Here is a 19,361-nt window from a genome sequence, read left to right on the forward strand (position 1 = left end):
TCTGTGTGAGTCTGTGTGTGCAATGTAATGCTGTTCAATGTAATGCTATTCAATGTAATGCTGTTCAATGTAATGTTATTCATTATCAATGCAATGCTATTCAATGTAATGCTATTCATTATCAATGCAATGCTATTCAATGCAATGCTGTTCAATGCAATGCTATAGAGCAGTCGTTTTCAACCTTTTTCATGCCAGGGACCCCTAAATTGATATAGATTTGGCCGCGGCCCACCATCTGAAAATGTGTTGTGCCAGGGACCCCCAGAAGCAAAGATTTGAGTTAAAAATGTTCTCTTTGAAAAATTAATGTATTCAAAGATTTGCACACATTTTCAAGATTTTTCAAAAATAGCAGATCTACAAGCTCATAGCGCGGCACTCGGTGCCGCGCTATGAGCTTGTAGATCTGCTATTTTTGAATAGCCAAAGCTAAGTGGTTGAAATGATTCTGAGGCTATGTTAACTAATTTAGCTGGGGACCCCCTGGTAGCCACCCAAGGACCACTGGTGGTCCCCGGACCACTGGTTGAAAACCACTGCTATAGAGTACAGAAGTCCTGACGTCACTCGTTCATCCCCTGGGTCGTAAAGTCATGTCTCTATGGAGAATAACATTGGGTCATCATAGAATCGTCTCATATAAGAATTGTGTTCCAAAAATAAACAAACTGTCTCTGTGATATTGTCAGGGAGGAGGTTCTGTATCGTTTATGATAGTCAGTCACTTATATTTGATACAGTCTGTTTCTGGCGAAAATGTAACTAATTCGGCGGAAATAACATTAGCGTTTTCTTACCGTCAGTTGATGCTTCATATCCATAAGAGTCAAACCGCCGGGATCATTTGTTTATTTTTGGAACACAGTTCTTATTTGACGCAATATTAAATACGTCTATGGGGATTCAGAACGGGGGTGGAAAACCGCAAACCAGGTAGACAAACCTAGGGTGTGTAAATTACGTCAGCCATGCCATGCCATGCCATGCCATGCCAATTCAATTCAATTCAATTCAATTCAATTCAATTCAATTCAATTCAATTCAATTCAATTCAATTCAGTTCAATTCAATTCAATTCAATTCAATTCAGTTCAATTCAATTCAATTCAATTCAATTCAATTCAATTCAATTCAATTCAATTCAATTCAATTCAATTCAATTCAATTCAATTCAATTCAATTCACAACTTGCATTACATAATTTTAGGATAAAGGACACTTTAAGTTTTTGGAAGGCACAAATACCAAATACCAGAGTGGGACGGCCATCAAATTAAACAATTTATTTTTAATTCCTCAGACAAAATGCATCAGGGTAAATTTTGACCAGAAAATTCAATTTAGTTTTAGTAATAGTCTTTTGAATGAAATTCCATTTAATTTTACTCACTTTTTAGTCGTCTGAAATGTTTTATTTAAAAAAAAAAACAATCTTGACCTTTATTTATTCAGGGTAAGCTCTCTTTTGCGAGGACGCCCTGAGTACAACACAAATATATACATTAGAAAACAATACACAGTGTGTATACATTACATGCGTAATTGTACCTGCTGTACTGTTTGGAGTTCGTTAATAAAGTATTCAATCAATCGCGGCCATGACCTCCGTGAAATCCCTGCCCTGGACATCAGTTCAATTTAATTCAAGTTCACAAGTTGCTACACGAGTTGTGAACTTGTAGATCTGCTGTTTGCATTATTTATGTATTTATTTATTTATTGCATTTTTTTTTTCCCACTTTCGGACACATTCTAAAGTTTTGTGTACAATGACGATGTGCCCAGAATCGGGACACTAGTTTTAAAAAGACGTTAAACCATAATATTCTTTCCTCCTTTAAGGCATCGACCACGGTGTGGCTCCTCCCCCTGTAGGCCCCACCCCCAGGCCTGACATCAGCCCCGTTGCCGCGGGAACACACCTGCTGTTCGCCCAGAGCGGGAGGATAGAGCACCTGCCATTGGACGGAAATCACATGATGAAAGACAAGGCCACGCCTCTGCTGCATGTTCCTGTGAGTTAAGCTGAAACTACAGTATCCAACGTTGCCATGTTTTGTTTTTGTGCCCGGGGACAAGCTTCACTTTTTAACATTTCTTTCAAGGTTTTCAAATAGGTGTGTGTGTGTGTGTGTGTGTGTGTGTGTGTGTGTGTGTGTTTGTGTGTGTTTGTGTGTGTGTGTGTGTGTGTGTGTGTGTGTGTGTGTGTGTGTGTGTGTGTGTGTGTGTGTGTGTGTGTGTGTGTGCAGCAGAATGGATAGTGTAGTAGTGTAGTGTTGTCTTTTTTTTGGGGCATCTATTGCTGGGTATGTCCTTATGATCAGTGGTGGAAAAAGTACTCACAAAAAAATGTATAGAAATCTTTTGAAAATAGCAGATCTACAAGCTCGTAGAGCAAATAGCCGAAATGTATATATAGGGCTGAAGTGGTTAAATGTATGTTTTGTAATAATAATCAAATCTAAAGTAACTAGTAACTAAAGTTGTCAGTACAGTTGACAGTACTTGAGTACATTTTCACCACTGGTTATGATCAAGGACATGCTCTAAAAGAGTGATGTTTTTTTCATTTTATCACGTCTTAAAAGTGAAATACCCTTCAAGTGGTCTCTATCAGGAAGGCCCAGAGGTGGGTTTGGACACGGCGGGCCGGTTGATGGTCAATGAGTCCGTTGTGTTATTCCGGTGAAGACCCCGTCATGCAGAGAGCTGCTGAGGTCCTTTGTGTTCCGATGACAGCTCCTCACAATCACAACATAACAGATGTTTGTCATGTCCTTCACCAGCGCTCTGGTTTCTCTCTGCTCATCAGAGACGCTCATTCACAGCAACAGGAATGTGGGGACAATTACAGGACTGTTGCAGCCAGGGACGGTTTTCAGGGGGACGTTCCAAAACGGGACACATCCTGTAAATACTGAGGAGGAGGAAACAGGACGTTATGAGGCTTGGCTTTGAGGTTTTCTACAAGAGCAAGAGTTAATTCTGACAGAAACGTTTGACTTAGTGTTAGTCAAAGTCTTTTGAATAAAATTCCATTTAGTTTTTGTCACATTTTTTGTCATCTGAAATGTTTTGGTTTTAGTCAACTAAATGAACAATACATTGATTTAGTCTAGTTTTAATTTGTTGAGAAATGTGAACAGAATCAAGCATTCAACCAAGCCGTGTAATAATGTGTTATTATTATGTCATAAACAGTGTGTTATTATTATGTCATAAACAGTGTGTTATTAATATGTCGTAAACAGGATAAGGTGGCGATAGCAGTGCGTTATTAATGTGTCATAAACAGTGTGTTATTAATATGTCATAAACAGTGTGTTATTAATATGTCATAAACAGTGTGTTATTAATATGTCATAAACAGTGTGTTATTAATATGTCGTAAACAGGATAAGGTGGTGATAGCAGTGTGTTATTAATGTGTCATAAACAGTGTGTTATTAATATGTCATAAACAGTGTGTTATTAATATGTCATAAACAGTGTGTTATTAATGTGTCATAAACAGTGTGTTATTAATATGTCATAAACAGTGTGTTATTAATATGTCATAAACAGTGTGTTATTATTATGTCATAAACAGTGTGTTATTATTATGTCATAAACAGTGTGTTATTAATATGTCGTAAACAGGATAAGGTGGCGATAGCAGTGCGTTATTAATGTGTCATAAACAGTGTGTTATTAATATGTCATAAACAGTGTGTTATTAATATGTCGTAAACAGGATAAGGTGGTGATAGCAGTGTGTTATTAATGTGTCATAAACAGTGTGTTATTAATGTGTCATAAACAGTGTGTTATTAATATGTCGTAAACAGGATAAGGTGGTGATAGCGGTGTGTTATTAATATGTCGTAAACAGGATAAGGTGGTGATAGCGGTGTGTTATTAATATGTCGTAAACAGGATAAGGTGGTGATCGCGGTGGCCTATGACTGCGTGGATCACATGGTCTACTGGACTGACATCACCGGACCGGCCATCAGTAGAGCCCATCTGAACGGCGGCGACACCGTCCCAGTGGTCACAGCAGGTACTGCGCCCTCCTCAGCCTTTATTATTATGTTTAAAGTAGCACTTAACCCGTTTCCTAACCTTATATCTACATAGAATAATATACTGTAAGCTCCATGCACGACAGCCTCACTGGAACAGGTCTGAACACTTATACTAATGAAGGCTCTGTTCCATTTAGTGTAGCACAGTGGTTCTTTTTTTTATTTGAAGGACCCCCCTAACTCTGAGAGTGTACAAATGGAACCAAATGGACCCTTACGGGTCCATTTGGTTCCATTTGTACACTCTCAGAGTTACACACCCGTAAGGGGCCATTTGGAACCCCCTCAAGGACCCATGAGGGTCCCTGGACTACACTTTGAGACCCACTGGTGTAGCAGAGTGTTTCCAGTGAGTCAACACCCTGACTCTGTTTGACCAGAATGGAACAGAGCCTTCATTAGTGTCATTGTAACAACCAGAATGGAACAGAGCCTTCATTAGTGTCATTGTAACAACCAGAATGGAACAGAGCCTTCATTAGTGTCATTGTAACAACCAGAATGGAACAGAGCCTTCATTAGTATCATTGTAACAACCAGAATGGAACAGAGCCTTCATTAGTATCATTGTAACAACCAGAATGGAACAGAGCCTTCATTAGTATCATTGTAACAACCAGAATGGAACAGAGCCTTCATTAGTATCATTGTAACAACCAGAATGGAACAGAGCCTTCATTAATATCATTGTAACAACCAGAATGGAACAGAGCCTTCATTAATATCATTGTAACAACCAGAATGGAACAGAGCCTTCATTAGTATCATTGTAACAACCAGAATGGAACAGAGCCTTCATTAGTATCATTGTAACAACCAGAATGGAACAGAGCCTTCATTAGTATCATTGTAACAGCCAGAATGGAACAGAGCCTTCATTAGTGTCATCGGTAACACCTGTGAAGGAAGTAAGGAAGAGGCCCAATTGTCTTTCCAATATGGCTGCTGTGCATAGAGCTCCATCGTATCCATTGGAACACGGTTGTTGTTTTTTTCCTTTTCCTGAAAAGTAACAGTGTTGGACACACAAGGTGTCCACGATGTGTGATGTCACATAACGTCTGTCCTCTCCTCAGACCTGGAGAGTCCGGAGGGCGTGGCCATCGACCACCTGGCCCGCCTCCTCTTCTGGACGGACTCCATGCGCGACACGGTGGAGGTGGCCCGGCTGGACGGCAGCCAGCGCCGCGTGCTGTTCAACACCGACCTGGTCAACCCCCGAGCCATCGTCGCCGACCCCACCTACGGGTCAGTCACATACATTACATCACTGCACTTTAATCTATAGCTCTAATACAAATAGATACACTACACCGCACTTTAACATGTATCTATAGATACAATACTACACTTACGTTTCTTTCTATAGATACAAGACTAGACGTTGACATGTATCTCCAACACAGGGTGTAGAAACTTTACCTCTAGCCTGTTACTGCGACGGGCGACTGGGTTGATTTGAGTTAGACGCATGCCTCATTAATTCAATGTCCAGAGTTGCTTGATCCTTTTTTGGATAATGTCAATCCATTCATTGAACATCTTTTTGTGTGGTATTCTAGTCGGCTGTACTGGACAGACTGGAACAGAGACGGGCCGAAGATAGAGATGTCCAACATGGACGGATCTGAGCGCACTGTCCTGGTGAAGGACGACCTGGCCCTGCCCAACGGCCTGACCTACGACCCCGACAGCCAGCAGCTGTGCTGGGCCGACGCAGGTAAACACACTATACTGCTTCACAAGTCCACTGTTCATCAGGTAAACACACTATACTGCTTCACAAGTCCACTGTTCATCAGGTAAACACACTATACTGCTTCACAAGTCCACTGTTCATCAGGTAAACACACTATACTGCTTCACAAGTCCACTGTTCATCAGGTAAACACACTATACTGCTCCACAAGTCCACTGTTCATCAGGTAAACACACTATACTTCTTCACAAGTCCACTGTTCATCAGGTAAACACACTATACTGCTCCACAAGTCCACTGTTCATCAGGTAAACACACTATACTGCTCCACAAGTCCACTGTTCATCAGGTAAACACACTATACTGCTTCACAAGTCCACTGTTCATCAGGTAAACACACTATACTGCTTCACAAGTCCACTGTTCATCAGGTAAACACACTATACTGCTTCACAAGTCCACTGTTCATCAGGTAAACACACTATACTGCTCCACAAGTCCACTGTTCATCAGGTAAACACACTATACTGCTCCACAAGTCCACTGTTCATCAGGTAAACACACTATACTGCTCCACAAGTCCACTGTTCATCAGGTAAACACACTATACTGCTTCACAAGTCCACTGTTCATCAGGTAAACACACTATACTGCTTCACAAGTCCACTGTTCATCAGGTAAACACACTATACTGCTTCACAAGTCCACTGTTCATCAGGTAAACACACTATACTGCTCCACAAGTCCACTGTTCATCAGGTAAACACACTATACTGCTTCACAAGTCCACTGTTCATCAGGTAAACACACTATACTGCTCCACAACTATTTATTAACATCATTGTCAGTATATTTAGTCTTAGTTTTAGTCATCATAGCTTAGTTGTCTCCGCCAGGCCGAAAGGCATGGCGAGAGAGTATGTTTTGGACCCTGTCCGTCCGTTCATCTGTCTGTAAGCAGCTAACCCTGTGCACACACACTCCCTGGATGCCAATTCAGAACCTCTGCCCCAAATATTTCACATGGGCCTGTTATAGCGCCACCAGGAGTCCGATTTGTGCAAAGCAAATCTTTTGACATTACTACTAAAGATTTTATCCAAACATCACGCAAATTGGTACACAGTATCTCTATAGTCATGTGATCAACACGGATACGTCTGATTTTCCATATTCCATCCTGATTGGTTAAGATTGCCTTCCAAAGTTTGCAGAATTTGTTCGTTTTGAACAAAATGCCTCAAATCATCGTGTGTGTGTGTGTGTGTGTGTGTGTGTGTGTGTGTGTGTGTGTGTGTGTGTGTGTGTGTGTGTGTGTGTGTGTGTGTGTGTGTATGTGTGTGTGTGTGTGTGTGTGTGTGTGTGTGTGTGTGTGTGTGTGTGTGTGTGTGTGTGTGTGTGTGTGTGTGTGCAGGGACTCATAAAGTGGAGTGTGTGGACCCGGCCAGGAGGGTGCGTCATCAGATCGTAGAGGGGGTTCAATACCCGTTCTCTGTGGTCGCCTACGGACGATACCTCTACTATACTGACTGGAGGAGGTATGAATATATTAACATATAATTAATTCTATGGAAAATACCTCTACTATACTGACTGGAGAAGGTATGAATATATTAACATCTAATTAACATAATATGCACCTGCCGGTCCATAATAAAAAGGTATGAATACATTAACATCCAATTATTAACATACATTCATGCTGCACACAGACAGACAGACATGCAGACAGACAGACAGACAGACAGACAGACAGACAGGCAGACAGGCAGACAGACAGACAGACAGACAGACAGACAGACAGACAGACAGACAAGTTGTTGTTTTGTTTTTCAGAGAGGCAGTGGTAGCCGTGGACAGACAGACAGGCAGAGAGACAGACGAGTTCCTGCCACAGAAGCGTTCCAGAGTATACGGCATCACCACAACCCCGACGCAATGTCACCAAGGTAACGCCACGTTACAACACAACACAACACAACACAACACAACACAACACAACACAACACAACACAACACAACACAACACAACACAACACATTTTAAATACGCTACACACAGAGTGTATGGGGGTCTCTGGCACAATATATTTCCGCGAACAAATGCCTATTGATATTCTTTTTTTTCTCCAAATTGAATTCTCCTAATTGAAAAAACACCAAATTTGTGTGTGTGTGTGTGTGTGTGTGTGTGTGTGTGTGTGTGTATGTGTGTGTGTGTGTGTGTGTGTGTGTGTGTGTGTGTGTGTGTGTGTGTGTGTGTGTGTGTGTGTGTGTGTGTGTGTGTGTGTGTGTGTGTTGTGTGTTGTGTGTCATCAGCTTACAACTACTGCTCCAACAACGGAGGCTGCTCTCACCTGTGTCTGCCGAGACCCGGCGGATTCACCTGCCGCTGCCCGGACTCTCCCATTGGCCGCTGCGTGGACGCCAACCTGTGACATCATTCTGATGTCACATTCTGATGTTAGGGGCGAGGCCAGCAGGTCCCTACTTCCTGTTTCCGAACCATGGTCATCAAGGACCCCCTTCTATCCTACCAGGACCTCTAGTACTGATGGTTTTATCTCCTACCAGGACCTCTAGTACTGCTGGTTTTATATCCTACCAGGACCTCTAGTACTGCTGGTTTTATCTCCTACCAGGACCTCTGGTACTACTGGTTTCATCTCCTACCAGGACCTCTAGTACTGCTGGTTTTATCTCCTACCAGGACCTCTGGTACTACTGGTTTTATCTCCTACCAGGACCTCTAGTACTGCTGGTTTTATCTCCTACCAGGACCTCTAGTACTGCTGGTTTTATCTCCTACCAGGACCTCTAGTACTGCTGGTTTTATCTCCTACCAGGACCTCTAGTACTGCTGGTTTTATCTCCTACCAGGACCTCTAGTACTGCTGGTTTTATCTCCTACCAGGACCTCTGGTACTACTGGTTTTATCTCCTACCAGGACCTCTAGTACTGCTGGTTTTATCTCCTACCAGGACCTCTAGTACTACTGGTTTCATCTCCTACCAGGACCTCTGGTACTACTGGTTTTATCTCCTACCAGGACCTCTAGTACTGCTGGTTTTATCTCCTACCAGGACCTCTAGTACTGCTGGTTTTATCTCCTACCAGGACCTCTAGTACTGCTGGTTTTATCTCCTACCAGGAACTCTAGTACTGATGGTTTTATCTCCTACCAGGACCTCTAGAATGCAGTTAATCTCCTGGTAGGAGATAAAACCATCAGTACTAGAGGTCCTGGTAGGATATAAAACCATCAGTAATGAGGATCAGTGTTTACTGGTTGGGGGAAGTCCAATGTTGGTGGACCAGGAAAACTGCAAAGCTGCAACTGTTTTTCTTGATGGATTACATTTGCAGGTTTTATCACGACACCATGTGTCATTGGTTCAAGGCCAGCGGCTCATCAAAACTAGATTTTATTTGAACACTATAAGAAAACGTGTTTTCGTTGTGAGAGAGACAGAGAGAGGGTCACGTGATGAATTATATGAGCCTTTACCTCAGGTCAGCGATGGAAGAAGTACTCAATACATTTATTGAGAAGTACTCAATACATTTATACAGCACTTTTCTAGATACTCAAAGTCGCTTTACAAAACAAGACAAACAAAAACAACTTCATCAAGAAAATAACTAGTTAAAAGGGCAAAAATCATTCAAATTACAAAAGGTAAAAGAGGGATTAGAAGTAGGTAGGGAATGCAAGTCTGAAGAGGTGGGTTTTGAGGGTGGTTGTAACTAATTCAGTGCCAAGGTAAATATATAAATAATTGCCAGCGATGTTTTGTTTTTCTTACTTTTTCAAGTAGTCACAGAATATTTTTCTCCAGTTCGATCCATCCCTCTACAGTTGCTAAACAAGGAGGTTTTTCTCTGTGCTTCCGATTATAATTTTTTTTATCCCGACCCTCCGTTCGCTAGTCATTGGCCGTTGAACACAGCGTGTCTCGCCAAAAATGCAGAGGAAAACACATGAGGCGAGGATGGGGTAGGAGATCTCCTAGATCTCTGTGTGACGGAGACTGAAATGGTGGCTCACATGTTAGCCAAGAGCGCCATCTAGTGGTAAACACTGAAAACACTGTTTTGACGTGTTACACGTCAACGGCACTGAATGAGTTAAAAGGAAGCGAGGGTGTGATGTGAGCTGGGAGTGAGTTCCAAAGGGAGGGGGGCTGCAAACTGAGAACACCCTGTCACCCCATGGTTTGTTGCTTTGTCTTGGGGGTGTCCAGGAGGTTGACATCACCAGACTTGAGGGAGTGGGAGGGGGGCGTGGCTTTGGATGAGGTCAGGGTGGTTGTTGAGGGTCCTGTAGGTGGTGATCAGTATCTGGAAATCTATTGTGTGTTTGACTGGGAGCCAGTGGGGGTCATGGAGGACCGGTGTGATGTGGTCCCTGGATCGGGTACATACAAGTACTATATGTATGCACAGTACTACTAAAAGTACTACGTACAGTACTAAAGGTATGCGTACAGTATTAACCCATTAAGACCTGAGGCGATTCTTTAAAAAAATCTAAATCCTAACAGTTTTTCAAAAATAATGTAAAAAATATTTTTTCACGATTTTTCAAAAATAGCAGATCTACAAGCTCATAGCGCGGCACTCGTTGCCGCGCTATGAGCTTGTAGATCTGTTTTTTTTTGAATAGCTAAAGAATTCTAACGTGACACAAATGCGTTCCAGGTCTAAATGGGTTAAAGGTGCGTACAGTACTAAAGGTGCGTACAGTACTAAAGGTATGCGTACAGTACTAAAGGTATGCGTACAGTACTAAAGGTATGCGTACAGTACTAAAGGATACAAGTATATTACATAAAACACGGAGAGATTCCAGACGATGGGTTCCTTTGATGAGATGAAGAGAGAACGTTTTGGATTTGGAGCGACTGAGAGGCGCCCGACTATAACTGTTTATGTTTTTGTTTTTTTAAACTTACCAAATGTGTGTTTTATTGTATTTTATTTTTATTTTATATATATATTGCTTTAATCTTTAACCTTAAAGACTCCCTATCTGGCGATTAATAACTGAACTACACTCTCAACAACGTGTTGCATTGTGAGTTTGTAGATCGGGGGGGGGATCAAGTATAGAGCTCCGGTCAACTAAAAATATAGGGTTTAAAAATACATTTTTTTTAATCATTATGCTTTATAATAAACTTGTAAATGTCTTGAAACATGTGTTTCCAGTGGTGCTGATGCAGACAGTTCATATAAAGGGCCATACCGTACAGTGGGCCTAGCAGTGTTACTTCCTGTCAGTGTTAGGGTTGTGGGATCTGGAACCGGAGGAACCAGATCCAACATCGAGGAACCAGGAATGGGTTCCATCACATTTGGAACCAGGTTTTATCTACACAGTCAGAGCTGTTATGTGGACTTATATGTCTGATATACCATTATAATACCAGTGGTTCTCTAGCTTCTTAATTTCAAGGAACCACCGTAGCTACAGAACTGTAAGGGTCCGTTTGGAACCCACTTACAGGAATGGTTAAAGGGAACCGTTAAGGAATCGTTATAAATCCTAAACGATCCCGATGAAGGCTCTGTTCAATTCAGCGTCGCACAAGTGGTTCTCAAACGTTTTAATTTGGAGGACCCCCATAACTCTGAGCGTGTAACAAAAGGTTCCATTTGGTTCCACCCCCGAAAGGGTCAATTTGGAACCCCCTCCATGAGGACCCATGAGGGTCCCTGGACCACACTTTGAGACCCACTGGTGTAGCAGAGTGTTTCCAGTGAGTCAACACCCTGACTCTGTTTGACCAGAATGGAACAGAGCCTTTGTTAGTATCATTGTAACAACCAGAATGGAACAGAGCCTTCATTAGTATCATTGTAACAACCAGAATGGAACAGAGCCTTCATTAGTATCATTGTAACGACCAGAATGGAACAGAGCCTTCATTAGTATCATTGTAACGACCAGAATGGAACAGAGCCTTCATTAGTATCATTGTAACAACCAGAATGGAACAGAGCCTTCATTAGTATCATTGTAACAACCAGAATGGAACAGAGCCTTCATTAGTATCATTGTAACGACCAGAATGGAACAGAGCCTTCATTAATGTCATTGTAACAACAAGAATGGAACAGAGCCTTCATTAGTGTCATTGTAACAATCAGAATGGAACAGAGCCTTCATTAGTATCATTGTAACAATCAGAATGGAACAGAGCCTTCATTAATGTCATTGTAACAACCAGAATGGAACAGAGCCTTCATTAGTATCATTGTAACAACCAGAATGGAACAGAGCCTTCATTAGTATCATTGTAACAACCAGAATGGAACAGAGCCTTCATTATATCATTGTAACAACCAGAATGGAACAGAGCCTTCAAATTAGTTTCATTGGTAACAACCTGTGAAGGAAGTAAGGAAGAGGCCCAGTTTATAGCAATTATGGCTGCTGTGCATCGAGCCTATTGGCCCTCACTAAGGCTCATTATAATATCACATCATTTATGTCTACTCACTCTGTGTCTCATTGGAGGGCTGTGGACAGTTCAGAAACCTGCCTGGCAACATCATTTAAACAAGATTTAAACTAGTTTTTTGTTTTTAATGCAAGAACGACGTCTTCTATTTCAGCATTGCTAACTTTCCAGGTGTAGAATAGTTTCTATTAGCGTGGAATCCCCATCGATGATGTCACTGGTAGGCAGGTTTCTGAACTGTCCACGGAACAAATACAAATAAATGTGTGTTGTGTCATTTTGGCAAGAAACATTAAACGAAACCCTATAAAACATGTACTGTGCAGAATTCCAGGAGTTACAACTAAATATGTCATGTCGGTGAAATGAAAAAAAGATGGATGTTGTGAATGTTATATTCTCCCTGAAAAAACACACTGAAACATGTCTTGAGTTTTTGAACAACACGTTTCATAGAGAATAATCCTTGTATTATTCAGTATTGATAAGAATTGTTTTTTATGATAATGGTGTGTTCCAGTCAAGGTTTTAAATAAAGTTAACTGTTTATATTATTATTATTATTATTATTATTATTATTGGGGGGGGGGGGGGGGGGGGGGGGGGCATAATCAAGCAGAAATGCTTGCCATATTATATTAAATGTCTTGAGACAACTTGTGATTTGGCACTATAATACATTGAATTGATTATTATTATCATTATTAATACTGTGTACTTTATTATTAAGGGTTTTACATCACGTGTACTGTACTCTTCTTGGTGTGATTTTGCAGCTGGATGACAAGCCAAAGAAAGCAAACATTAACATAAATCTGTATCATAATTAATCTGTACAGCCTCATTAAAATCATTTTATATGACTGTGGAGGGTTTCTGGATTGATACTTTTACTTAAGTAAAACATTGGAGAACTTTTTCCACCACTGTATTTACATTAAGCTCCCCTTATGGTCTCCTGATAGATTTTGAAATCGGATTTGAAAAATCCAGGGATTTACAGTTTTTAATGGACGCTGTCACACAGTATTCCACTTTGTGGTGGCACAGTAGTTGAATGAACACTTTCCCATGTTTGTTCATATTCTATGCAGCTATCAGTGAAATCTAATGATCCCAGATCATTAAAATCACAGTATGTTGCTTTATGTGACACTTGACTTAAATCAACATGTTGACTTTCATGTCTAAATGCAGGAGGTGATTGCACTCACTACATCAGTTGCAGAGGTAAAGACTGCCCTCTTGTGGTATAAAAGTGAATGTACTCAAGCTGGGGGGAAATGGTACAGGCCCAGACCAGGGGTCTTCAATGTGTTTCAGGCCAAGGACCCCTAAGTTGACAGAGACAGATGAAGCAGGGACCCCCACTACATATTGGATTCATGTTAAATGTGTGTTTTCAGACATTTAACCATTTAAACCCTCAGTACTTTGTATACACTCTGTACGTGGTCTGCTCTTTTTTGTCTACACCAAGCCTCTTTACCGAAAATAGCAGATCTACAAGCCCACAACGCGTCGCAAACGTGTTGTGGGCTTGTAGATCTGCTTTTTTTTTGGCTACTTGACCCCAGCGAGGGTTCAAGTGGTTAATGTAATAAAGCTCATATCACACACATTTTTGGCGGGCCCCCTGTATTAACTCTGAGGACCCCCTAGGGGTCCCGGACCCCCTGTTGAAGACCCCTGGCCTAGACAAAACATACCAGAGATACAACATGCTTATAATGTGACGTCCTATTATGCAAATTGATTGATTGATTGAAAACTTTATTAGCAGTTTGCAAAAAAAAAAAAAAAGCACAGAAAGTAGGCCTACTACAGTTCAATACAAGGTCTGCTGAGAGGATTTAAAACCCAAGAAAGCACTATGGCTTGAGTTGTTTCCATTGTGGTCCATGTGTACTCAATTCATGGAGACATTAAATGACAGACAGATATACATTACTATGCAAAAACATCATATGAACGAGTTGTAATGAAAAATAAAAATATGTGGGGGGGGGGTTCTGGTTATAGGCTCAAGGAGATAATTAAGTTCAAATGGTTAATGTAACACAATGATCCTATTGGCTATCATCACGCAAGGATTTGGAGACCCCCCCTGTAGTAACTCAGTCTGAGGGACCCCCTAGGGCAGTGCTTCTCAACCAGTGGTCCGGGGACCACCAGTGGTCCTTGAGGGGATTCCAGGGGGTCCCCAGCCTAATTAATAGTTAGGAACCAAATGGACCCTTATGTGTCTGAGAGTGTACAAATGGAACGAAATGGACTCTAACGGGTCCATTTGTACTCTCTCAGAGTTAAATGAACACTAATGATACGGTGTAGATTGGGACCCCCAAGAAATCAAAATGGTTGAGTCCCTGGCATATCTTTTCAAATGGGGGTCCCTGGGGCCTGGGCTAATATGTGTCAATTTGGGGGTCCTTGACACGATAAAGGTTGAAAACCACTGCCCTAGGGATCTTGGACCCCCATGTTGAAGACCCCTGCCCTTGACAAAACATTATGGTGACGTCATATGATGCAAAGTAATAGAGTACAATTATATAGGCTACTTTGACTCTGGGGTTGAGTAATATGTAGCCACACCTTAATGATTAACATCCTTTAATTGGAATTATTTAATAAAACTTGAATAATATTCAAAGGATTCATCATAACATTATTTGTCAAATGCCACCATAATAGACAGACAGAAGCGCGCGCGCGCATGCGCGCACGCACGCGCACATACACTTGCTGTGTGCATTAATTTACAGCCAGCATGCTGCGACATTTTACGTTACTACACATCCGCTTTACGGCAGCGCACATAAACAATAGAACGAACCTCTTTACGGGACAACAGTACAGCTCGTAGCGACAGACAGAATCAAAACAAACCGTCATTTAAACAGTTAATTAGATCATTAACACTGTTAATACGTTACCATGACAACAACAACACCTCTACTGTATCTGTAGAGAGGCTGTGTTAGCCTGTTAGCTGCTAATAGGCTGTAGCGGGTCGGTGGTCTTCTCCTCCCCGGACACTGTGGCCTCCAGGGCGGATCCAAAGCCTCCAGCAGGTCCGTGATTCCTCTGGTTCTCATTCATCCTTTATTTATTCTTTCATGCAGGGAAAAGAACCATATTAGAACTGGGGACCCCCTAGCTCTGGTCCATAGCCTGAGAACTCCTTCTAAGGCTATGGACCAGAGCTAGGGACCCCCCCCCCCCCAAAATAATCATATTAAAATTGGGGACCCCCTAGCCCCATTTGGAACCTCTCCCTCCGCTTCCAAATGGGGCTAGGGGGTCCCCAAGATAATCCTATTTGAACAGGGGACTCCCCAAAATAATCATATTTGAACAGGGGACTCCCCAAAATAATCATATTTGAACAGTGGACCCCCTAATATAATCATATTTGAACTGTGGACCCCCTAACATAATCCTATTTAAACTGGGGACCCCCTAACATAATCCTATTTAAACTGGGGACCCCCCAAAATAATCATATTTGAACTGGGGAGGACGCCCCACCCACCCTGATATGCACTGTGAACTTGTAGATCTGCTATTTTCCAATTATTTGACAATTAGGCCACACTGTGTGACCAGTTTCTATAGTTTAGTTTGTTGTGTTACTTTTGATGCAGTGATGGTGTTTGACTTGGTTTCAGAATGCTCTCTCATTCTCTGCTACAACAGTCTCTCAATTTACTCATTTTGGTTTGATTACTTTTCTCAGTGGCTTTCAACCCTTTTCATGTCAAGGACCCCCACATTGACACTTATTAGCCCGCGGACCCCCATTAGAAAAGATATGCCAAGGACCCCTATAAGAGAAGATTTTTACGTCTCTAGCAGTGATTCTCAACCATTTTAATTGAAAGGACCCCCACTTTGACATGCATTAGAGGCTACGGACCCCCATTTAATGGCATTTCTATCTCTGGTACCCCATTTTATTTCGTAAAATCAATGTTAGTTTAACTGTGAGAGTGTACAAATGGAACCAAATGGACCCGTTAGGGTCCATTTGGTTCCATTTGTACACTCTCACAAGTTACAGACTCGAAACACATAAGACCCTGATGATAAGGGTCCATTATTTGGTTCCTAAATATCTACAATTTAACTGGGGACCCCCTGGAACCCCCTCAAGGACCACTGGTTGAGAACCACTGCTTTTATGATCAGTCTGCAGGCTACAAGAAAGCTGTGATGAGAGAGGAGAAACGATTATGCTATTTTTTGTTTTGTTCCGTAATATTTCTCTTTCTCCTTCTGTAGAATCTGAAGTTAAAATGTGATTTAGATCAGAGCGTGTTATTGAGACAGATGTGTAGACCTGGAATCCTATAGTGTGTATAGTTTCAATGTACAGATTCTAGATTTATTCTTTATATTATAGTGTTTAGACTGGTCAGTCAAACTTTTAGGGCTGTCAACTTTCCGCAGAAATTATATTCTAATATTGGTCTTAGAAATGTGCCGATATTCGAATATTATTATTATTATTATTAAAAATTGCGTTAATAACTTTTTGTTCACTTGGTTAATAGCATATTGCAGAATCAAGAATGATTTAATTGTATCCGTAACTCACAGCCTGGACTATCAATATGTTTATGTATTCTGTTTGTGGTGGATCTTGGTGCATGAAAACCCACCTCTTCAGGAAACACTACCCTGACCCTTCCTCTTAGCCTTGCCTACTTGTTGTCTTGTTTTATTGGATCTTGTTTACTTGATACACTTATTTGTTTTATCTCTTGCTTATTTGATTTTCCTATTTGTCTCATCTGTTTAAGACAGTAGGTAGCTGATATATTGCACTTTTACCTTAGCGCTAGGTATATCTTAGTTGCTTGTTTTAGAAGAGAATGCACTTAATACTTCTGGTGATTAGTAGTGTTCTTCTCTACCTATGTTGAATGTACTTATTGTAAGTCTCTTTGGATAAAAGCGTCTGCTAAATGACTGTAATGTAATGTAATGTAATGTAATGTAATGTAGCATATTTCAGTAGAAGCAGAATCAAGAATATTTAATTTAGGCAAAGTTATTCAGAGTAGGCGTGTGTTTGTGGCTACTATGGCTGCACTGATCTGCATTCTGGCCAGTGTTGCCAAATCTGTTTATTACAAGCAGCTTTGGGATTGTTTTTCTGTAAAGTAGGTTGTAAACATTGGGGGTCCTTGCTCTTGGCATGACAATGTTTGAGAACCACTGCTCTAAAATAGGGCTGTCAAACGAATATTCGATATTTGAATATTATTTGAACATTGGGAAAATATGTATATTCGAATATGAAAATTAATATTTGAATACAAATAAATTATTATTTGACAGGGACAATACAAAAAACAATGTATGAGGTTATGAAAACAAACAAAAGATATGTTTTATTGGATCCGAGCACTCGATACATTGTTTTTTGTACTGTTTCTGTCAAAAAATATATATATAAAAAAACATTTTGAAAACAAATATATATATATATATATTTTTTATAATAATAATAATTATATATTGGTTTTTTTCCCCCCTTTCTTTTTTTTAAAACATGGGGGGTTAACAGTGATTTATTACCACGGTAACAAAAAAAATCCGTACCGCCCCAGCCCTGCTGATGATAGGTTCTTGGTTTACCTTTGATCCTACATTACTATTTCTATGCATTTGATGTATTACCTCGTGATGTCCTTCCTTACTGTGAATCTCTCTGGATTAAGAGCTGATAAATGCCTACATTGTACATTAATGTACACTGTATTAATAAAACATTTGATATTGAACATTATCATTTTGATGACACTCAGCATTTTCTCTCTCCTTCCTCCCCTCTGCCTCTCAGGTTGAAGATCTCACAGTAGATGTCTTCTCCTCACCACCTCCAGACCAACCCAGTGAAGATCTGATCTCACAGTAGATGTCTTCTCCTCACCACCTCCAGACCAACCCAGTGAAGATCTGATCTCACAGTAGATGTCTTCTCCTCACCACCTCCAGACAAACCCAGTGAAGATCTGATCTCACTGTAGATGTCTTCTCCTCACCACCTCCAGACAAACCCAGTGAAGATCTGATCTCACAGTAGATGTCTTCTCCTCACCACCTCCAGACAAACCCAGACCAGACTGAGCTTCTCTTCTTCCCAGGTAAGTCCAGCTTGAGATTTTTACATTGACTCCAATACGTTAGAGACAGTTCATATGAATGACCTGTAGTTTCACTGTTTTACCCCTGCTGGTGTCAGAAAGAATATTCTCTCAATGTAAGCGGATGGGTTTTTGACAAACTTTAGACTAGATTTCTTACCTTAATACAATGCTTCTCAAACTTTTTCATATCACGGACCCCCAAATTGACACTTATTAGCCCACGGACCCCCATTTCAAAAGATATGCCAGGGACCCCCATAAGAGAAGATTTTTACGCCTCTAGCAGTGATTCTCAACCATTTTAATTTCAAGGACCCCTAGTTTGACATGCATTAGGGCTACAGACCCCCATTTAATGGCATTTCTATCACTTGGACCGCAATTTATAATGTCAAATCTATGTCAATTTAACTCTGAGAGTGTACATTTGTACACTCTCAGAGTTACAGACCCATAAGGGTCCATTTGGTGCCTAATCTATCATTTAGCTGGGGACCCCCTGGAACTCCCTCAAGGACCCCTGGGGGTCCCCGGACCCCACTTTGAGAACCAATGCCTTAATAAACATTGTCATAAATACTATATGCTTCCAGTCACTAGTTTAAAGTCTCCTTTCAATCATCATGACATGCGTTTTGGTAAACTATGGTCCCATTTATTTGAAAATTGACGATGAAGTAGGCTGTGTGCTATTTTTTTTAAGATTGTTTCTGCAGGGTAATAATAATAATAATACATTTTATTTATAAGACACTTTACATTCTCACGAATCTCAGAGTGCTACAGATTAAAAGCAAGGCATAAAAACAGCATAGGCAACAAAACAATTACAAGAGACCCAACTAAGCTAAACTAAAGGGCCAAAATTAAACATTAAAACTCAGTACGAAAAAAAAAAACAGAAGTCCATGAAAAAAAAAAAATGCTTTGTTAAAAAGGTATGTTTTTCATAGCATCAGTGGAC

The 19,361-nt window shown here is 40.8% G+C and overlaps 1 protein-coding gene across 5 annotated transcripts in view; it reads left to right on the plus strand.

Annotated features, from left to right (window-relative positions):
• Window positions 1-8,447, plus strand: part of LOC311056992 (nidogen-1-like) — a 56,046-nt gene extending 47,599 nt beyond the window's left edge. For all 5 annotated transcript variants that reach the window (XM_084073856.1, XM_084073860.1, XM_084073857.1 and 2 more), the window contains 8 exons: window positions 1-5; window positions 1,846-2,018; window positions 3,919-4,045; window positions 5,147-5,318; window positions 5,633-5,790; window positions 7,184-7,307; window positions 7,606-7,718; window positions 8,088-8,447. The exon at window positions 1-5 is cut by the window's left edge and continues 172 nt beyond it. In XM_084073856.1, coding sequence (XP_083929982.1) covers window positions 1-5; window positions 1,846-2,018; window positions 3,919-4,045; window positions 5,147-5,318; window positions 5,633-5,790; window positions 7,184-7,307; window positions 7,606-7,718; window positions 8,088-8,206 — 991 coding nt within the window. In that variant the 3' untranslated portion in view covers window positions 8,207-8,447. The remainder of the gene's footprint in view (window positions 6-1,845; window positions 2,019-3,918; window positions 4,046-5,146; window positions 5,319-5,632; window positions 5,791-7,183; window positions 7,308-7,605; window positions 7,719-8,087) is intronic.
• The last annotated feature ends 10,914 nt before the right edge of the window (window positions 8,448-19,361 follow it).

Source organism: Gymnoscopelus microlampas (genome assembly GCF_963454915.1).
Source record: "Gymnoscopelus microlampas genome assembly, chromosome: 2".
NCBI classification, from domain to species: domain Eukaryota; kingdom Metazoa; phylum Chordata; class Actinopteri; order Myctophiformes; family Myctophidae; genus Gymnoscopelus; species Gymnoscopelus microlampas.